General features: G+C 39.6%; 1 protein-coding gene across 2 annotated transcripts; it reads left to right on the top strand.

Annotated features, from left to right (window-relative positions):
* Window positions 1-895: 895 nt before the first annotated feature.
* On the top strand, window positions 896-17,425 carry QPRT (quinolinate phosphoribosyltransferase). 2 transcript variants are annotated; one of them, XM_074281322.1, is made up of 4 exons: window positions 897-1,009; window positions 14,612-15,147; window positions 16,960-17,091; window positions 17,168-17,425. In XM_074281322.1, the coding sequence occupies exons 1-4, from the start codon at window positions 997-999 to the stop codon at window positions 17,375-17,377; spliced, it is 891 nt and encodes a 296-aa protein (XP_074137423.1). In that variant the 5' UTR covers window positions 897-996; the 3' UTR covers window positions 17,378-17,425. The 2 variants fall into 2 exon arrangements, with proteins under 2 accessions (XP_074137424.1, XP_074137423.1); XM_074281323.1 differs by lacking the exon at window positions 16,960-17,091 and having other exon boundaries at window positions 896-1,009.
* The last annotated feature ends 301 nt before the right edge of the window (window positions 17,426-17,726 follow it).

Genomic DNA, 17,726 nt, shown 5'->3' with positions numbered 1-17,726 from the left:
AATCTGGAGAAGAGACAGCTTGGGGATAAGGAATAGGACAGGGCTTGATGGATAGGGCTCTTCAAATATTTTAGAAGGCTGTCAAGTAGAAAGAAGATTAATTTTTTATTTAGTTTTTTTGCTTCCTGAGGGCAGAAAAAAGGAGTAATGGGTAGAATTTGATCTTGATATGAGAAGAACCTTTTTTTAAAATAGCTTTTTTATTTTCAAAATACATGCAAAGAAAGTTTTCAACATTCATCCTTGCAAAACTTTGTGTTCCAAATTTTTCTTCCTCCCTTCTCCCCACCTCCCTCCCCTAGAAGGGTTTAGAATGAGTTTAACAGTTCTTCTATACATAGTTCTACATTTATCATGCTGCACAAGAAAACTAAGAAGAAACTTCTAATAATTAAAACTGTTTAAAAATGGGATGAGCTGCTTTTGGATGGAGTGAACCACATGCTGGTGTTTTCTGCTTAGTTCTAATCCAAGTGGGCTAGGTGACTTGTTGGGTTCCATCTGAGAGACAATAGACCTATAAAGAATAGCATGATTATAGATAGAGTTCCCCTCACCTCAAAAATCAGAATAATTCAATTCCAAACACAGACACTGCTCAAAATTTACAAGAGAACTCATTTTCTCACATATACACACTTGGAAGATATGCATGCAGAGCCCTTTCAGGTACACACTGAAGCACTATCATAATCCCTTATGTGGAGAGAAGGGAGACATGGACCAGGGAAAAGCTAAAGAAAGAAGGGCCTGGAGTCTTCATTTGGAGGTAGAAAGGAGACACAGAGCAGTATAGCAGGAGCTGGGTTCTCCTCCAGCGCCCAGGGCGGGGATTGGGGAATAAGTGGGAGGAGGGAAGCGGAAAGTCCTGGGAAAGGGAAGACTAGGGGCTGTCCTTAACCATTCCCCCACCCCATTCACCACCCCCATTTTTTTGTCTTCACCTGGTTTTTGCGGACTGAAGGGAACTAACTGCACGAAGCCCAGTCCAACTTCATGGACAAGAAAGGTAAAGAATATTCTTCTCACCCATAACTCCCAACATCTTACCTCTTTTCACCTTTCATCTCCTCATCTCAAATACCAGTTATATTTTCTCCCCTCTGGAAGATTCTCTGAAGGATCTACAGCCTTCCCCTTTTCTTCTTGTTACTTCCCAAAAGGAGATTTAGAGGAGAAAAAAGTCTCAGGGACCCCAAGAAATGCAGGAGAAAGCAATAGAGAATGTGCTTGTTTCCTGGGAAGGGAGTGAGGGAAGAGGACAAAGCTGGTATCTGCCAAGCTGTCTCTGAACTTTGCCTTCCAGCCATCAGCCGAAGAGGGGAAGGGGCAAAGTTCTGATGAGGCTGTATAGGAATGGGGGGAAGGGACCCTGACTGCTGGGTTACTGCTGTCCTCCCCTGAGGTGGGAAGTCAGCGTGATTGGGTATAATATTTGCACAGATATGACACTGAAGGAGGGGGACAGCTCATTTTCATTTCTGCAAGTGAAAAGAACACTTTTCCTAGAAAAATAAACTAAGGAATAGACTATGTTTTCTATGTGTCTCCTCAGTTTCTCCTTATGTCAAATGAAAAGGTTGGGTCAGGTGATTTCTAAGACCCCTTCTAGTTCTCATTTCTATGACTTGAACATTTGATGGGAACATGTTATATTGATCTTACAAAGGATGGTGAAAGGTCAGATCTCAGAGCTGAAAGGAACCTTAGGCACCCGCAGGTGATCAACAAGCATTTATTTATTTATTTATTTTAATATATAATTTTTTAGTTTTTTTATTTATAATTTTTTGACATTATATATGCATGAGTAATTTTTAAAATAACATTATCCCTTGTATTCATTTTTCCAAATTATCCCCTCCCTCCCTCCACTCCCTCCCCCCATGGCAGGCAATCCCATACATTTTACATGTGTTACAATATAACCTAGATACAATATATGTGTGTAAATACCATTTTCTTGTTGCACGTTAAGTATTAGCTTCTGAAGGTATAAGTAACCTGGTTAGATAGACAGTAGTGCTAACAGTTTACATTCAGTTCCCAGTGTTCTTTCTCTGGGTGTAGTTATTTCTGTCTATCATTGATCAGCTGGAAGTGAATTGGATCTTCTTTATGGATCAACAAGCATTTATTTATTAAGGGCCAGCTATGTGCTAGGCTCTGGGAATAGAGAGTGGACCCATGATCCACCGAGACAGGAAACTCCCAGATAAGGAAGCAATATAGGTCAACACTGCTATCCCTACAGTTTAGTCTCAGAGACTTACCTAGAGCAGGGGGAAATGAAGTGATTTGTTCAAGGTCACAGTCAGAATGTGACAGAAGCAAGACTTGGGCTCAAGTATTCTTGGCTTTAAGATTAACTCCATCCACCGGGCCACGTTGGACACAGACAAAAGTGACAGCTGCTGTCAAGGAAAACAAGGGAAAACAACATGGATTTAAAGTCTATTTAAAGATAAAGATATCCACAAATATCCTTATTTGTAGTCAACAGATAGTTGACTTATTATCTCAGTCAATCTGACTACATCCCTGACTACATCTCAGGGATCTAGGAGTACCAATGGGGTTGGGGATATTTCTTCCCTAAACATTGGCCATTCAAGCCTCCACTGGCTGTGCTTTTTCCCTGGTAGGGGCCAGTGACTAGGCCCCTAGTTCTATTTAACCAGTTACTATCAATTAACTTTTACAAAGGATATTTATTTCAAAGATGTAACAAGAAACTATATTTTCTCCTATACCACCTCAATCTCTGGATAGAATTGGGTTCAGACTTAGCAAAATTTCTCTATACTTTGGTCCTACCAAGTTCAAATGCAATACCAATGCTGGATAATTTCCATTTAGACTATTGCTGGCTAGGCCCTAAATGTGGGTTACTTCTTAGGGCATCGATTCTGGGCTGGTTATAAAATCCAGAATGGGTTTGATTTCCAAATCCTGAGGCTCTTCAAATTCCTGGGTATACAGAAAACTCATTTTCCTGACCTTTTGAAATTTACAAAATTAAAATCTCCAATTCTTCCACCCAAAAGAAAAAAAAACAAACAAACCCAAATGCTGAGGGAGAAAGACAGAAACCTGTTTTCTTGGGGCCACATGTTGGATTCTGAGAGAAAGAAAGAGGGCCACTTCCTTTATAATGTTCTCTTCCTGCATGTCATCAGGGAAAGAATCAAACCAAGAAAACAAATCTCTCCAGAAGAGACTGAGGCTAAAACAGCGATCAAAGAAGCCACCATGAAACGTGCAGTTAGCAGTCTAGAACTAGTTACAGAATGTCTACAAATATTCCAAAGTCTGTCCAAGATATGCATTATCACAACTCTACTGGAGGCAGTGACCTGCCTCCTCTCTCCTTCCCCTCCCCCCAAACTTCTTTCATGTGAGATTTTCAGCTTTTGAGTAAGCTGATGAAACTCTGTGCAAGTTCATACTGAAAAGTAGAAACTAGATTTATTTTATTTTACTTGTCAAGGAGACCAAGTAGTTAGGGAAATCAAGAAAGAATTCACATAGAAAGGGACATTTTAGCTAAATTTGGAAGGAAACTAGAGATTCTAAGAGCTAGAAACCAGTTTGACAGCCTTGAGGGACATAATTTTTATATTTTTTAAAGTTGAGAGCAATAGCCTCTAATCCTAACACCCCCCCCCAGAGAAGAAAACTGAGGTTCAGAGAAGGGATATACATGATATACGTTTTTTAAAAATAACATCTTTTTATTTCAAAATATATGAAAAAATAGTTTTCAACATTCATCCTTGCAAAACCTTGTGTTCCAAATTTTTTTCTCCCTCATAGCTACCCCTCCCCTAGACAGCAAGTAATCCAATATATGTTAAACATAGCAATTCTTCTATACAAATTTCCATATTTATCATGTTGCTCCAAAAAAAAAAAATCTTCAAAAAGGGAAAAAAAAATGAGAAAGAAAATAACAAAAAAGGGTGAAAATAACATGTTTGATTTACACTCAATCCCTACAGTCTTCTCTCTGGGTGCAGATGGCTCTCTTCACCATAAGACCATTGGAACCGGCCTGAATCACTTTGCTGTTGAAAATAGTCACGTCCCTCAGAATTGATCATTCTTTAATCTTGTTACTGTGTACAATATTCTCTTGGTTCTACTCATTTCACTCAGCATCAGTTCATGTAAGTCACTCCAGGCCTTTCTGAAATCATCCTGCTGGTCATTTCTTACAGAACAATAATATTCCATAACATTCATATACCACAATTTATTCAGCCATTCTCCAACTGAAGGGCATCCACTCAGTTTCCAGTTTCTTGCCACTACAAAAAGAGCTGCCACAAACATTTTTGTACATGTGGGTTCCTTTCCCTCCTTTATGATCTCTCTGGGATCATAGTAGAAACACTACTGGATCAAAGGGTATACACAGTTTGATACCCCTTTGGGCAAAGTTCCAAATTGCTCTTCAGAATGGATGGGGGATATTTTCTAAAGTGACAAAAGGAATTAGCAGTACTGATGGAAATAGAGCTATTATCTCTTCTTGCCATCATACTGTTACTGCCTTTGCTCTTTTCTTAAAATAACAGATTTGTAGTTAATAGGGTGATGTTTCCTTTGCTAATCTTAGGTTTTGTAAGTACCAATGTGGGTGGAGCTCTTTGTTTATAGAACTTTTTTTTTTTTTTTTTTTTTTTTTGAGGCAATCAACCCTGGGAGATAGGTGCTATTATTATTATTATTCTCATTTTACAGTTAAGGAAACTGAGGCAGGAGAGGTGAAATGACCTGTTTAGGATCATGCAGCTAGCAAGTGTCTGAAGCCAGATTTGAATTCTATTCATCCTGCCTCTAGGATAGGTGCTTTATCTATTATACTACCCAGCTGCCCTTGCTTATATATCTTTTTTATTGTTCTTTACAACATGTTAAGAAATCAGTAACATTAATCTCCCTAAATTAAGGTAAGTTTTCTAAGTGACATCCAGGAAAAACCTAGTCTCTTAAAGTGAGGCTGCCATTTTTAGATGAGACAAATGTATTTCTTCCTAATTGTGGCCACACACTATTTTTTCTATCTGCATGCTCAGTGAAGATTTTGGCTCTGCTTATCTTCTGATTTGTATGACTGAGTGCTTGATGGCACACTTTTTATCAATTGATAGGGAAAGCCCTACCTGGGTCTATACTCCTACTCCATCATATGAATACAATGATAATAATGGACTATGTAGTGTGATATGTTGCTTATTATAGACCATGTCTATTGTGAATCCATCACATTTCTAAGTACTCCCAAAACTAGCTGTAGCCCATCTTCTCTTTCAAGCTCCAGGGCCCCTAATTGTCCTGTCTGCACTTAAAATTCAATAGAGTTTAAGTTCCTATTTATTTTTTGTCTTTAGATCCCAAACACCTAGAATAGTGACTTATGCCTTCTTGTCCATCATGTGCAAGGTATAGCACTAGGTTTTGGGTTCACAAATTTTTGTTCAGTTCAAAACTGAAATCATATTCTTCTTCCCACCCTTGGTCCCTACCTAAAGACCCCCCCAAACCCCCCCCCCAAAAAAAAAGTCTTGTTCTGACTTCTCTGTGGTGTTATAACTAAGCTTGGACAATCAGAATTTAAAAGGATTGATTACTGCACTTCAAGTTGTATGGGATTATGTTATGGGCCAGAACTCTGAACTTGAAACAAGGATTTTTACCTAACAAGGTGTTAAGTCAGTGGAATTGATGAGACAATGGTTATCTAGTTTAACATGGTGATTAATAGTTCTCTAAATTTAGCATGATTGATTTAATCTTACAACAAATAATGGTTCCCTAGTGATATAATGATTAGTTTCAGTGTAGAGCCTATAAGCTGGGAGCCTCTGCTAGGTTCACTCTGAGAGAACTAGAGGGGTAGAGAAGACAAGAGAACTAGAGTCAGGAGTTTAAGCTCTAGGAGTGAAGGAAAGAAAGATTCAATTTCACCTTCAGTCAAGTCCTAAGGGGACCTCCTTCTGCTGTTTTTTCTAGAAGCTATACCCCATCAATATGATACATTATTTTTTGATGCTTGCATCCACATTATCTCTGATAACTTCCTCTCTCTATAACCCTTGCCACTACTGTCATGTAGAGTCAAATTATCATCTGCCTGGATTGTTGTGATAGTCTCCTAAAAAGGTATTCCTACCTCCATGCTCTTCCATTTCCAAACTTTCCTTCATTTTACTACTTTAGGTCTTTTCTCAAGAAACTTCAATGGCTCCCTATTCTATCACTCATATAATTCAAACTCTTACCTGGTATGTAAAGCCCTGCCTAATTTAGCAAACCATTTCTATACTTATTTCATATTATTCCCAACATATCCATTATGTATTTTATGTTCTAGCCAAATTGGAGTCTAATTTCAAATTCAAATCTAGAGCTCTTCTTTCTCTCTTCCTTTTTCTTTTCTGAGTAAAATATCTTGATTCAACCAAGAGAAAGGTCCTCATGTGGGATTTTCAGCTTTTGAGTAGGCTGATGAACTCTGTAAATGGGAAATGCATAGGGAAATTCCCCAGTGTCTAGGGAAGAAAATAAGAGATACATTAGCATCTTTCTGCAATGTTTTTGCTTACCAAAGTCTCCCTCTTCCTCTCCTCCTTCTCTCTCTCTCTGTCTCTCTGTCTTTCTCTATTTCTGTCTCTAGCTCTGTTTCTCAGTGTCCCTCCACATGTCTGGAGTTGATCTCCAAGAGAATCTGGAATCTAGTTTGCCTTTCTTGAAACAGGAACAAAGAACAAAGAATTATACACACTCAGACATCATTTTCTTCAGTTAGGAGAATTTGTGCAAATGCTCTAAATTTATGTGAAAAGCTAGGTTACATATGCTTATATATATATGCTGTTCTCTCCTATAAGCCTATAAGCACCTCAAGAGCAGAGATTTCATTTATGTTTTTGTTTTCCCTCTAATAAATGCTTACTGATTTACTGATCACTATGTGGTTTCTCTCTAGATATGGGTAAAGATCTCAGAAAAGAAGTCAGATACGGAAGTCATTTGCATTGTTGAAATTGAAGATAGAATGAAATTGTTAAAACAAAAGAATTTATTGAGAGAAGAGCACTGGGCTTAGAACCTTAAGGAATAGTTACCCTAAAGGGGTATCCCCTTGGAAAGGGGATACCAAATCAGTGATGAAGAAGAAATGGTCAGGAGTGGAAGGAAAACTAGAAGAATTTTGTCCTTGCAGCTGTGGGAAAAGAGAGAATTCAAGCAGAGAAGGGTGTGATTAACTGTGTCACAATCTGCCAAAAGGTCAAGGAGCATGAAAGTTAAGAAAAGGCAATTGGAACTGGTGTTTGGAGGATGGTCATCAGAGGAAGTAACTTTGGCACAGTGGGCACAGGTCAGAGTATAAGGCTTTGACGTCACAGGATAATGGGAAGTTGGATCAGTGAGAAGAGATAATTTACAGTTTTGACAATGGGGATGTGGGGAAATGGCAGAATTAAGTAGAAGGGTCAAAGGATGAGTTTTTGTTTTTGTTTTTCTTTTAAAGGATTGAACATGTTTACAGGCTGATGGGAAGGGGCAGATATATTTCTCTGTATTAGTTTTATTGTCTAATTATATCCAGTAAAATGTAAACTCCTTGAGGATAAGGAGTATTTCATATTTTTGTATTTTCATCTCCAGTATATGCATAATGTTTCATGTTAGTGAATGTATAATAATGAATTGAATTTATATGGAGGAGAGTTTGAAGATTTAGGAAAAGAGATTTGCAGAAAGAACAGACTATGGAAACAGAGCATTGTATATACTGTGTGATTCAGCTGATATGTTTATTAGTTTTACCGAGTTGCTTTTCTTTATATTTTAAAAAATGTTTATTTTTAAAAATCATTTTTGGGGGGGTTTTAATTTTATTTCTCAAGCCCCTCCAGAACCCATTGAGAATGCAAACAATATAATATCCATTGTTCTTATGTAGTCATGCAAAACATATTTCCATATTAGTAATTTTGCAAGAAAAAAAGAAGAAAAATAAGATAAGGAAAAAAGTTTCAATCTGCATTCAGAGCTAATCAGTTCTCTCACTGGATAGAAATAGCATTTTTCTTTGCTAATACTATGCACAATGTTCTCCTGGTTCAGCTCACTCTCACTGCATCAGTTCATACAAGTCTTCCCAGGTTTTTCTAAAGTCATCCTTTTCATTGTTCCTTTACCTTCACCCTTTACCTCTATTTCTTTTTATTATTGTTGGCACAGAGAGGATGAGGAGGCTACTCTGGGTAGGTTTGCACTGAGGATTTTGGGGAGAGATTAGACAGGAAGTGTGAGTGTGAAGTTTTGAATAGCATCTCTTGGGTCCCTTCCCTAGCACAGTGGAAAATTTGGAGCCAAGTACCTGACTTTGAATCTTAGCTCCGCTATTGCTATTTGTGTGTCTTTGGGGAAGTCCTACATCCAAATATATAAAATAAGGAGTTTGGCCTTTAAGGATCCATCCTCTTCCGCCCACTTATGTGGCCATCACTTTGGTACAGATTCCCATCGCTTTTTTCCTTTTGTCACAGCTTCCTAATTGGTCTTCCTGTCTCTAATCTCTCTCCTCTCCCATCCACCCTCCTCCATACAGCTGTCAAAGTGCAATTCCTAAAGCATAGGTCTGAACATATCCCTCCCTCAGTGACTCTCTAGTCTTTGAGAGGCTCAAATGGTTAGTTGGTTGTCATCCTTTGTTCTTGAAGAGGATCAAATGGCACCACTGTACTGGGCTTAAGGTATAGTCTGTCCCAGGTAAGCAGACCACAACTAACTTGGAGAGTTCTACCACAGGTCAGGTCTAGTTCATGGGAACATCTGAAGTGGAGGGGTCTCTGAATTTGCCCATCTTATGAGCTTCTACATTTCTGCTTTGCTCACAGGGTATGGTGTCCTGTTTTATGGGGGCACATCATTTTTGACAGTCCTGTGCCAGTGTCATCCCAAAGTTCTTCAGAGAGACTTTGAAAATATTCTTATGTTGCTTTTTTCTGACCTCGGGACCCGTGAGGGCTTACCTTGTATGAATTCTCTGTAAAATAGTCTTTGAGGCAAATGTTCATTTGGCATTCAGATAACATGGCCAGCCCATCGGAGTTGTGCTCCAGTAGAGTTTGAAGGTTGGCAGGTCAGTTTGAGAAAGGATCTCATTGTCCAATACAAATGCAGGCTCCAATGCGGACTCTCCTCTTGAAAGAGTTTTACAATCCAGTTTCAGTCTCCCTTTCCAGGTTTATTATACATCATTCCCCTTCTTACATGATGGTGTAGCTATACTGATCTTCCCACCACTCGTCAAATTTAACTATATGCTTTTGAACAAATTGCCTCTCATGCTTGGGGAATATGTGTATTCCTACTAGCAAATACCTCCTAGTTCTTCCTAATAACAAATGCCATCCCCTCCCTGACAAATTACCTGATATTTATTTTGAATATATCACTTAATCTGAATTTACTTCCTGGGTCTCCAGGGAAATGACTATTACCTTGAGTTCCAAGGATATCTTGTGGGCACCCATTCCTCAAACTATGACTCATGAACCTTTTTCCTGTGAGATTGCCTTTACCATCAGCTTGTAGACACAATTAGCTCAAAATAAAGGCTAAGAGGGCTTAGAAAGAACAGTAACTATAAAATATTATTCCCATAAACCTGAGACACACTCTCCCACAAGAACATATAGGATTGGTAGAAAGAATGGATTCAGACTTAGAATACAATTGTAGTGAGGCACTCATCTAGTCAATATATGTGCAAGGCAACTCATCCTTCTGGAATAGTAGAGTCCTGGTGTCCTTTTCAGGAGAGTCCTCACAGCATTTTCTCTGAGGTGTTCACTCAGGAGAGCTCCCTGGGATTTTCCTTCTCCTTTGTTTGAGTCTTCAGCTGCTGGTGTTAAATCATCTTATTCTTTTTTCTTTTTTTTTTTTTTTAATAGTATTTTTTTTACATTAATTTTTAAAAATTCACATTTCTTTATGAATCATGTTGGGAGAGAAAAATCAGAACAAAAGGGAAAAATAACAAGGGAAAAAAAACAAAGAAAAAACAAGTGAACATAGCATGTGTTGATTTACATTAATTCTCTGGAAAATGCAGATGGCATGCTCTATCCCAAATTTATTGGGATTGCCTTGGATCACTGACCCACTGAGAAGAACCAAATCTCTCATAATTGATCATGGCTCAATCTTGCTGTTAGTGTATATACTATGTTCCTGGTTCTGCTTGTTTCACTCAGTATCAGTTTATGTATATCCTTTCAGGCCTTTCTAAAATCAGCTTGTTCATCATTTTTTAAATAGAATAATAATATTCTATTACTTTCATATACCGTAAGTTATTCAGCCATTTGTTAATTATCTTCTGAATCCATAATCAGTTCTCTTGGTCCTTTTGAAACGCTGCCTTTTTCTCCCTGAGTCTTTCTGGAAAGTAGCTCTATTCTCTCCCACCAACTGCTTGATATTCCGAACTTTTCCCTACCAGATGGGAGTCTCCTCTTTGGTGAGGAGCTGTACTGCAAATTATCATCTGTTGTAGAATATCAGGGTAAGAGGAGAGAAAATCTCTTCCTCTATCCCTGCTGTCATCTTGCATAAATTCAGGGATCACACCCCACAAAACTTCCCATCCTGCCCTTCTAAAATCTTTTTATACCTTGCAAAGGATCAATAAGACTGGGGTGGGAGGTCTTTGTATTTTATTAATATATTAAAACTTTGTTACTTTAACTAGCCCCCAAATTCTGGCCTCACTGTATATATTTTGTATTTACTTATATGTGTATATATTGTCATCTTGTATCGAATGTATACTCCCTTTGTACATGTATATATTATATCAGATTGTGTGCTGTCTTGGGAACAGGGGAGGGAAGGAGGAAGGGAGAAAAAAAATTAGAACTCAAAATCTTCTAAAAGTGAACGCTGAAAACTATCTTTACATGTAATTGGAAAAAATAAAATACTATTAAGTGAGGGGAAAATAATTTTAAAAAATGTTTATATTTCCTACCACAGTACAATAATAGGTGCTTTTTATTTTTGTATTCCAAGCACAGTACCTGGCAAATAGTAGTGCTTAATAAATGCTCATTGATGGATTAATTAGTTGATTTACATGCCAGGAGTTTGAAGACAGAAGTCTAGAGAATTGGGCTGTGGATTAGAATACCTGGGTTCAAGTTTGGACTTAATACTTGCTTTTTTTTGTACCGCATGTAAAAATGAAATGGTTGAGTTAGATAATCTCCAAAGGGCCTTATCAGTTCTGAAGAGATATTTGGTTCCTTGAAAAGAGATGTGGTGGGAGTGGGAGGTGATTTTGGATTTCATCAAGTACTAGGGAGAGCTAGGATTAGAGCAGTGTTCTGGGGCTCTGGACTCTTTCTCCAAGTAAAAAGTACAAAAGGTTCCAATTTTGCAGCTAGGCCTTAAGATCCCTCTATAGAAAGGTTCTCAAAGTCTGGTCCTCAGGAATCTTTTAAGGTGGTCCATGAGGTTAAAACTATTTTCACAGTAATTAGTAGATTTTTTTGTTTTTGTTGAGGCAATTGGGGTTGACTTGCCCAAGGTCACACAGCTAGTAAGTATTAAGTGATTAAGTAGATTTGAACTCCTGACTTCAGCTATCCACTTTGCCATCTAGCTGCCTCCACAATATCACTAAGACAGTTTTTTTTGGTCCATTAAAATGCTCTTCCCTTTTCCAACTGTATATCTGTGACTATCCATGTATATCCACGGACTTTGTCTAGAACAACATATAACAGATTGAATACAGAATAATTTGAGAATCTGCCTATCTTCCACTAAACCAGACATCAAAGAGATTTCCAAAAATATGCAAAACAATGACATTTTTTCTTGAAGTTCTTTTGTTTTACAAAATCATTGCAGACAAGATCAGGAAGGAAGCAATAAACTGGGGAAAAATTTTATATTCAAGGGTTCTCATAAAGGCCTCATTTGTAAAATATTTAGAGACTTGACTCAAATTTTAAGAATTCAAGCCATTCCCCAATCAATAAATGGTCAAAGAATATGAAGAGACAATTTTCAGATGAAAAAATTGGAACCATTTCTAGTCATATGAAAAAAATGATCTAAATCACTATTAATCAGAGAAATGCAAATTAAGACAACTCTGAGGTACCACCATATACCTTTCAGATTAGCTAAGATGACAGGAAAAGAAAATGATGAATGTTGGAGGGGATGTGGGAAAACTGGGACACTGATGCATTGCTGGTGGAATTATGAATGGATCCAGCCATTCTGGAGAGCAATTTGGAACTATGCTCAAAAAGTTATCAAACTGTGCATCCCCTTTGATCTAGCGTTGTTGCTACTGGGCTTATATCCCAAGGAAATTCTAAAGAAGGGAAAGGGACCCACATGTGCAAAAATGTTTGTGGCAGCCCTCTTTGTAATGGCAAGAAACTGGAAACTGAATGGATTCTGTTGAAGAATGGTTGAATAAGTTATGGTATATGAATGTTATGGAATATTATTGTTCTATAAGAAATGATGAGCAGGATGATTTCTTTTTTTTTTTTTTAATCTGTACAAAAAGCTTCAATTTATTTATAATGAACTGCATTTTAGGAGATTTTTCAGTCTTTGTGAAGTGAACATTAAGTTTCTATATTACTTCCAAAAAATAGTGTCTACCTGAAATCATTCTAATTTATTACATTTTGCACAAGCTAAAGATGAGATTTCATACATGGATTTCTCTGTTGGAACTGATTCTATAAGGAAAACATTCAAGAAATGAAACAAAATATTTTCAGTTTATGTAATTTACTTTTAGAAGAAAAACAAATAACCTCTCTAATATTATAAATCATAATGTTAAAAATTCCTTACACTCCAGTTTCTTTTTTTTTTAATTTAATTTTTATTTTATAATTATAACTTTTTTTTTGACAGTACATATGCATGGGTAATTTTTTATAACATTATCTCTTGCACTTACTTCTGTTCGGATTTTTTCCCTTCCTCCCCTAACCCCCTCCCCCAGATGGCAGGCAGTCTTATACATGTTAAATATATTACAATATATTCTAGATACAATATATGTGTGTAGAACCGAATTTCTTGTTGCACAGGAAGAATTGGATTCAGAAGGTAAAAATAACAGTTTACACTCATTTCCCAGTGTTCCTTTTCTGGATGTAGCTGATTCTGTCCATCATTAATCAATTGGAATTGGATTAGCTCTTCTCTATGTTGAAGAAATCCACTTTCATGAGAATACATCCTCGTACAGTATCATTGTTGAAGTGTATAATGATCTTCTGGTTCTGCTCATTTCACTCAGCATCAGTTGATGTAAGTCTCTCCAAGCCTCTCTGTATTCCTCCTGCTGGTCATTTCTTACAGAACAATAATATTCCATAACATTCATATACCATAATTTACCCAACCATTCTCCAATTGATGGACATCCATTCATCTTCCAGCTTCTAGCCACTATGAAAAGGGCTGCCACAAACATTTTGGCACATACAGGTCCCTTTCCCTTCTTTAGTATTTCCTTGGGATATAAGCCCAGTAGTAGTATGGCTGGGTAGCAGGATGATTTCAAAGAGGCCTGGAGAGATTTACACGAACTGATGCTAAGGGAAGTGAGCAGATCATTGTACATGGCAATAGCAAGATTATATGATGATTGATTCTGATGGATGTGACTCTTTTCAACAGCGAAGTGATTCAGGACAATTCCAATGATCTTGTGGTGAAGAGACCCATCTGCATCCAGAGAGAGAACTGTGGGAGATTGAGGGTGGATCACAACATAGTATTTTTTACTCTTTTTGTTGTTGTTTGCTTGCTTTTTGTTTTCTTTCTGATTTGATTTTTCTTGTGCAGCATGATAATTGTATAAATATGTATAGAAAAATTGCACATGTCTGACATATATTAGAATACTTGCTGTCTAGGAGAAGGGATGAGGGGAAATTTGGAACACAAGGTTTTGCAAGAGGGAATATTGAAAATTATCTATGTATATGTTTTGAAAATAAAAAGCTTTAATAATAAAAACAGATTTTTTTGTTTTAGAAAATATTTATTTTAATTAAAATGTTATATTATTGTATAATACATTTATTGCTTTCAAAGGAATGAGATAATAAAAATTTTTCCTCATTTTTATTTTCAAATAAAATTTTATTGATTTTTTTTTTATTACCAGAATTTCTCTTATTATCTTTATCTCTCCTAGAGAGACTCATCTGCTATGGCAAAATAATCTTCTATAAAGGAAAAAAAATAGCAAAAACAAATAGCATATAGAAAATTTATTTTCTAATAAGATAAATAGGACCCACCTAAACAAGAACTTCTTGGAAGAAGTAATTTTTAAGAGAATAAATGGAGTAGCAAGAGCAAAATGTTTGAGGGCCAGTGACTCTCCCCGGAAAGATTTCTTCCAGGTTTGTGCTAGGCCTAGGAATGGGGTTCACTGGTGTTCTTTTCTCTATCCACCAGATGGCAATATTATATCAACTCAACAACTGGTGGTTCTGATGATTTTTCTCTCCATTTTTCTCTTCCTCTCTCTTAGATCTTGCCCTGCTTCTGCCCCCCAGGACCCTGGAGGCCCTGGCAGACTCCTGGTTACAGGAAGACTGCCCTGGCTTTGACTATGCAGCCCTGGTGGCCAAAGCAGCTCCCTCCCAAGCTGTGCTCTGGGCCAAGTCCCCTGGGGTGCTGGCAGGGAGGCCGTTCTTTGATGCTGTTTTTTCCCGGCTAGACTGCCAGGTGACCTGGTTCCTCCCTGAAGGTTCCCCCCTGGTGCCAGTGGCCCGAGTGGCCGAAGTCCGGGGGCCTGCGCACCGCCTGCTGCTGGGGGAGCGGGTAGCCCTCAACGCTCTGGCCCGATGCAGTGGGGTGGCCAGCGCTGCCGCCGCTGCTGTGAAAGTGGCCCGGGCCGCAGGCTGGACCGGGCACGTGGCAGGGACTAGGAAGACCACTCCTGGCTTCCGGCTGGCAGAGAAGTACGGGCTGCTGGTGGGGGGGGCAGTGGCACACCGGTACGACCTGGGGGGCCTCGTGATGGTGAAAGACAACCACGTCATGGCAGCTGGTGGTGTGGAAGAGGTACAGACCTTATCCTGATCCATCTCCAACTGGGTCATTCCTTCCTCCGACTGATTCCATCCAAACTCTGCTAATTCTGAGAAAATCCCAGACTAATTTAAATCTAAAACCCAATGACAACTATAATCACATCCCAAATGGCTTCAAATTTAGGTTCTGGGATTTTCAAGCTGAGTGATTCTGGGAAAGTTATTTTACTTCTGTGAGACCGTTTTCTCACCATGTTTCTTGAGGGCCTTTTGCCTGTTTTTGTATCCCCAGCACTTAGCACAGTGCCTGGTTATATACCGAGTTCTTAATAAATATTGAATGAACTTAATTAAATTTGTAAATTTCAGGTAATACCATTTAAACTAGAGGCAGCTTATAATATTTATGTTTATAATATTAAAATAATAATATACAATAAACTAGAGGCAACTGGTGGCTTAGCGGATAGGGTGCTGGGCCTGGATTTAGGTCAAATGTTAACTGTATTTGCCTAAGTTTCCTTAACTGTAAAATGGAGATAATAATAGTACTACTTGCCAAAGTTGTTTTGAGGATAAAATGAGATAATGTTTGTAAAAGCACTTAGCACAGTGCCTGACATCTAATAGGCCCTATATAAATGCTCATTGCTTTCCCTTTATACTACCAGCTTCATAGGGTCATTCTAGCATTTAGCAAGCACTTGCTATGTCTGTGGGCCTCTCGTTCCTCTCTTTAAAATGAAAAAGATTGGATTGGAGCATCTCCAACGCCTCTTTTCCACCCCGAACCTGTGGCTGTGCAGTGGGATGGCGCCCTATCCGAAGTATGGGAGCTAATCCATCCACCAATTAACATTTATCATGTTACTATATTATTGCTCTTACTGTGTACCAGAAGGCAGCTAGATGGCTCAGTGGATAGAGTTTTTGCCTAGAGATCACATCCTTCCTTAGACTCTCACTAGCTGTGAGCCGCTACCTGGCCAAACTACTTAACCTCTCTTTGCCTTAATCCATGGGAGAAGGAAATGGTCCATGGGGATCATGGAAGAATTGGTCATGACTAAACAAAATACTAAACTCGGTCCGTACAAAGATAGGCAAAAGCAGCCTTTTCCCTCAAGGAGCATACTTTCTTTTCTTTTCTTTTTTTAATTAAAGTTTTTTTTTATTTTCAAAAACATATGCATGGATAATTTTTCAACATTGACTCTTGCAAAATCTTGTATTTCAAATTTTCCCCCTCTTCCCCCCACCCCTTCCCCTAAATGGCAAGTAATCCAGTATGTATTATACATGTTAAAATATATGTTAAATCCGGTATATGTAAACATATTTATACAGTTAACTTGCTGCACAAGAAAAATCAGATCAAAAAGGAAAGAAAACAAAACGCAAGCAGACAGCACTGAGAAGAGTGGGAGCGGGATCCGCGCTCAGGAGCCCGCTTTGTAATGGGGAGGATGTGGAGGGGAATCACGCCAGGAGCTGGGACGGACGCAGAGTAGGGATAAGGGAGCAGCCCCAGGTGGGGCGCCCGGGAAGGACCGCCGGGGAGAGACCGCGTGTAGCGGCGGTGGGGTGTAGCTTACGGAGGAAACTGGAGAAGTGGGAAAGTTATACCAAGCGCTTAAGGCCAGATAAGGAATTTAAATGCGACCCCGAGGGTGCCGTATGCGATCCAAGGAGGGAAAGTGAGGCCGGGGACCAGGTAGCCAGCATAAACTACACGAAGGCAGAGTTGGGGGCCGCAGTGCTGCAGAACTGCGAGTTGTTATATTAATTACGATTTTCCCAAGTCCCTCTCCGTGCTCTTGCCCCTCCGCCCCCTCCGCCCTAGGCTGTGCGGGGAGCTCGCCGGGCCGCAGACTTCGCCCTGAAGCTGGAAGTGGAGTGCAGCAGCTTACGGGAGGCCCTGAAGGCGGCCCAGGCGGGCGCGGACCTGGTCCTGCTGGACAACTTCTCCCCGGAGGTGGGTGGGCCCCGGGGGCGGGAGGCCGGGCTGGCCGCCCGCGCGCCGCCTCTCACCCCGTCTCTCTCCCGGACAGGAGCTGCACTCCTGTGCAGCCACGGTGAAGGCGAAGTTCCCGGGAGTGGGGGTGGAGGCCAGCGGGGGCGTCACGCTGGCCAACCTCGCCCAGTTCTGCGGGCCCCACGTGGACGTCATCTCCCTGGGGGCCCTGACGCAGGCCGCTTCTGCCGTGGACTTCTCCCTCAAGCTCTTCGCCGAGAGTGAGACCCAGGAGCCCCCGCAGTGATCGGGACCACGAATCAAGGGGGGGGGTAATAAACTGGCTTGTCTCTGACCCCCAAATTCGGCTCCTTCTTGGGAAGGGCGGGGAGCGGGCCTGAGGACGCCGGGTTATCCAGAGCACTTTCTTACCTGCGAGCTAGGGCTCAAATGCTTGGACCGGGCCAAAGTGGGGGAGGGGGGCTCGGGCTCCCCTTTCTCCCAGAAAACGCCTTTATCTTGCCAATAGGTTTTTTTTTTTTTTTTGACAGTAACAAACATCTTTATTGAATACATATAGCCCTAGATTGGGCTTTTCAGAGGGTTACATTTTATTGTGACATCTTTCAAGGAATCCTTTATGATTTTAACTTGTA

Source organism: Sminthopsis crassicaudata, chromosome 1 (genome assembly GCF_048593235.1).
Source record: "Sminthopsis crassicaudata isolate SCR6 chromosome 1, ASM4859323v1, whole genome shotgun sequence".
Taxonomy (NCBI): Eukaryota; Metazoa; Chordata; class Mammalia; order Dasyuromorphia; family Dasyuridae; genus Sminthopsis; species Sminthopsis crassicaudata.
The sequence above is the reverse complement of the archived record's forward strand: the minus strand, read 5'-3'. Positions and strand labels throughout refer to the sequence as shown.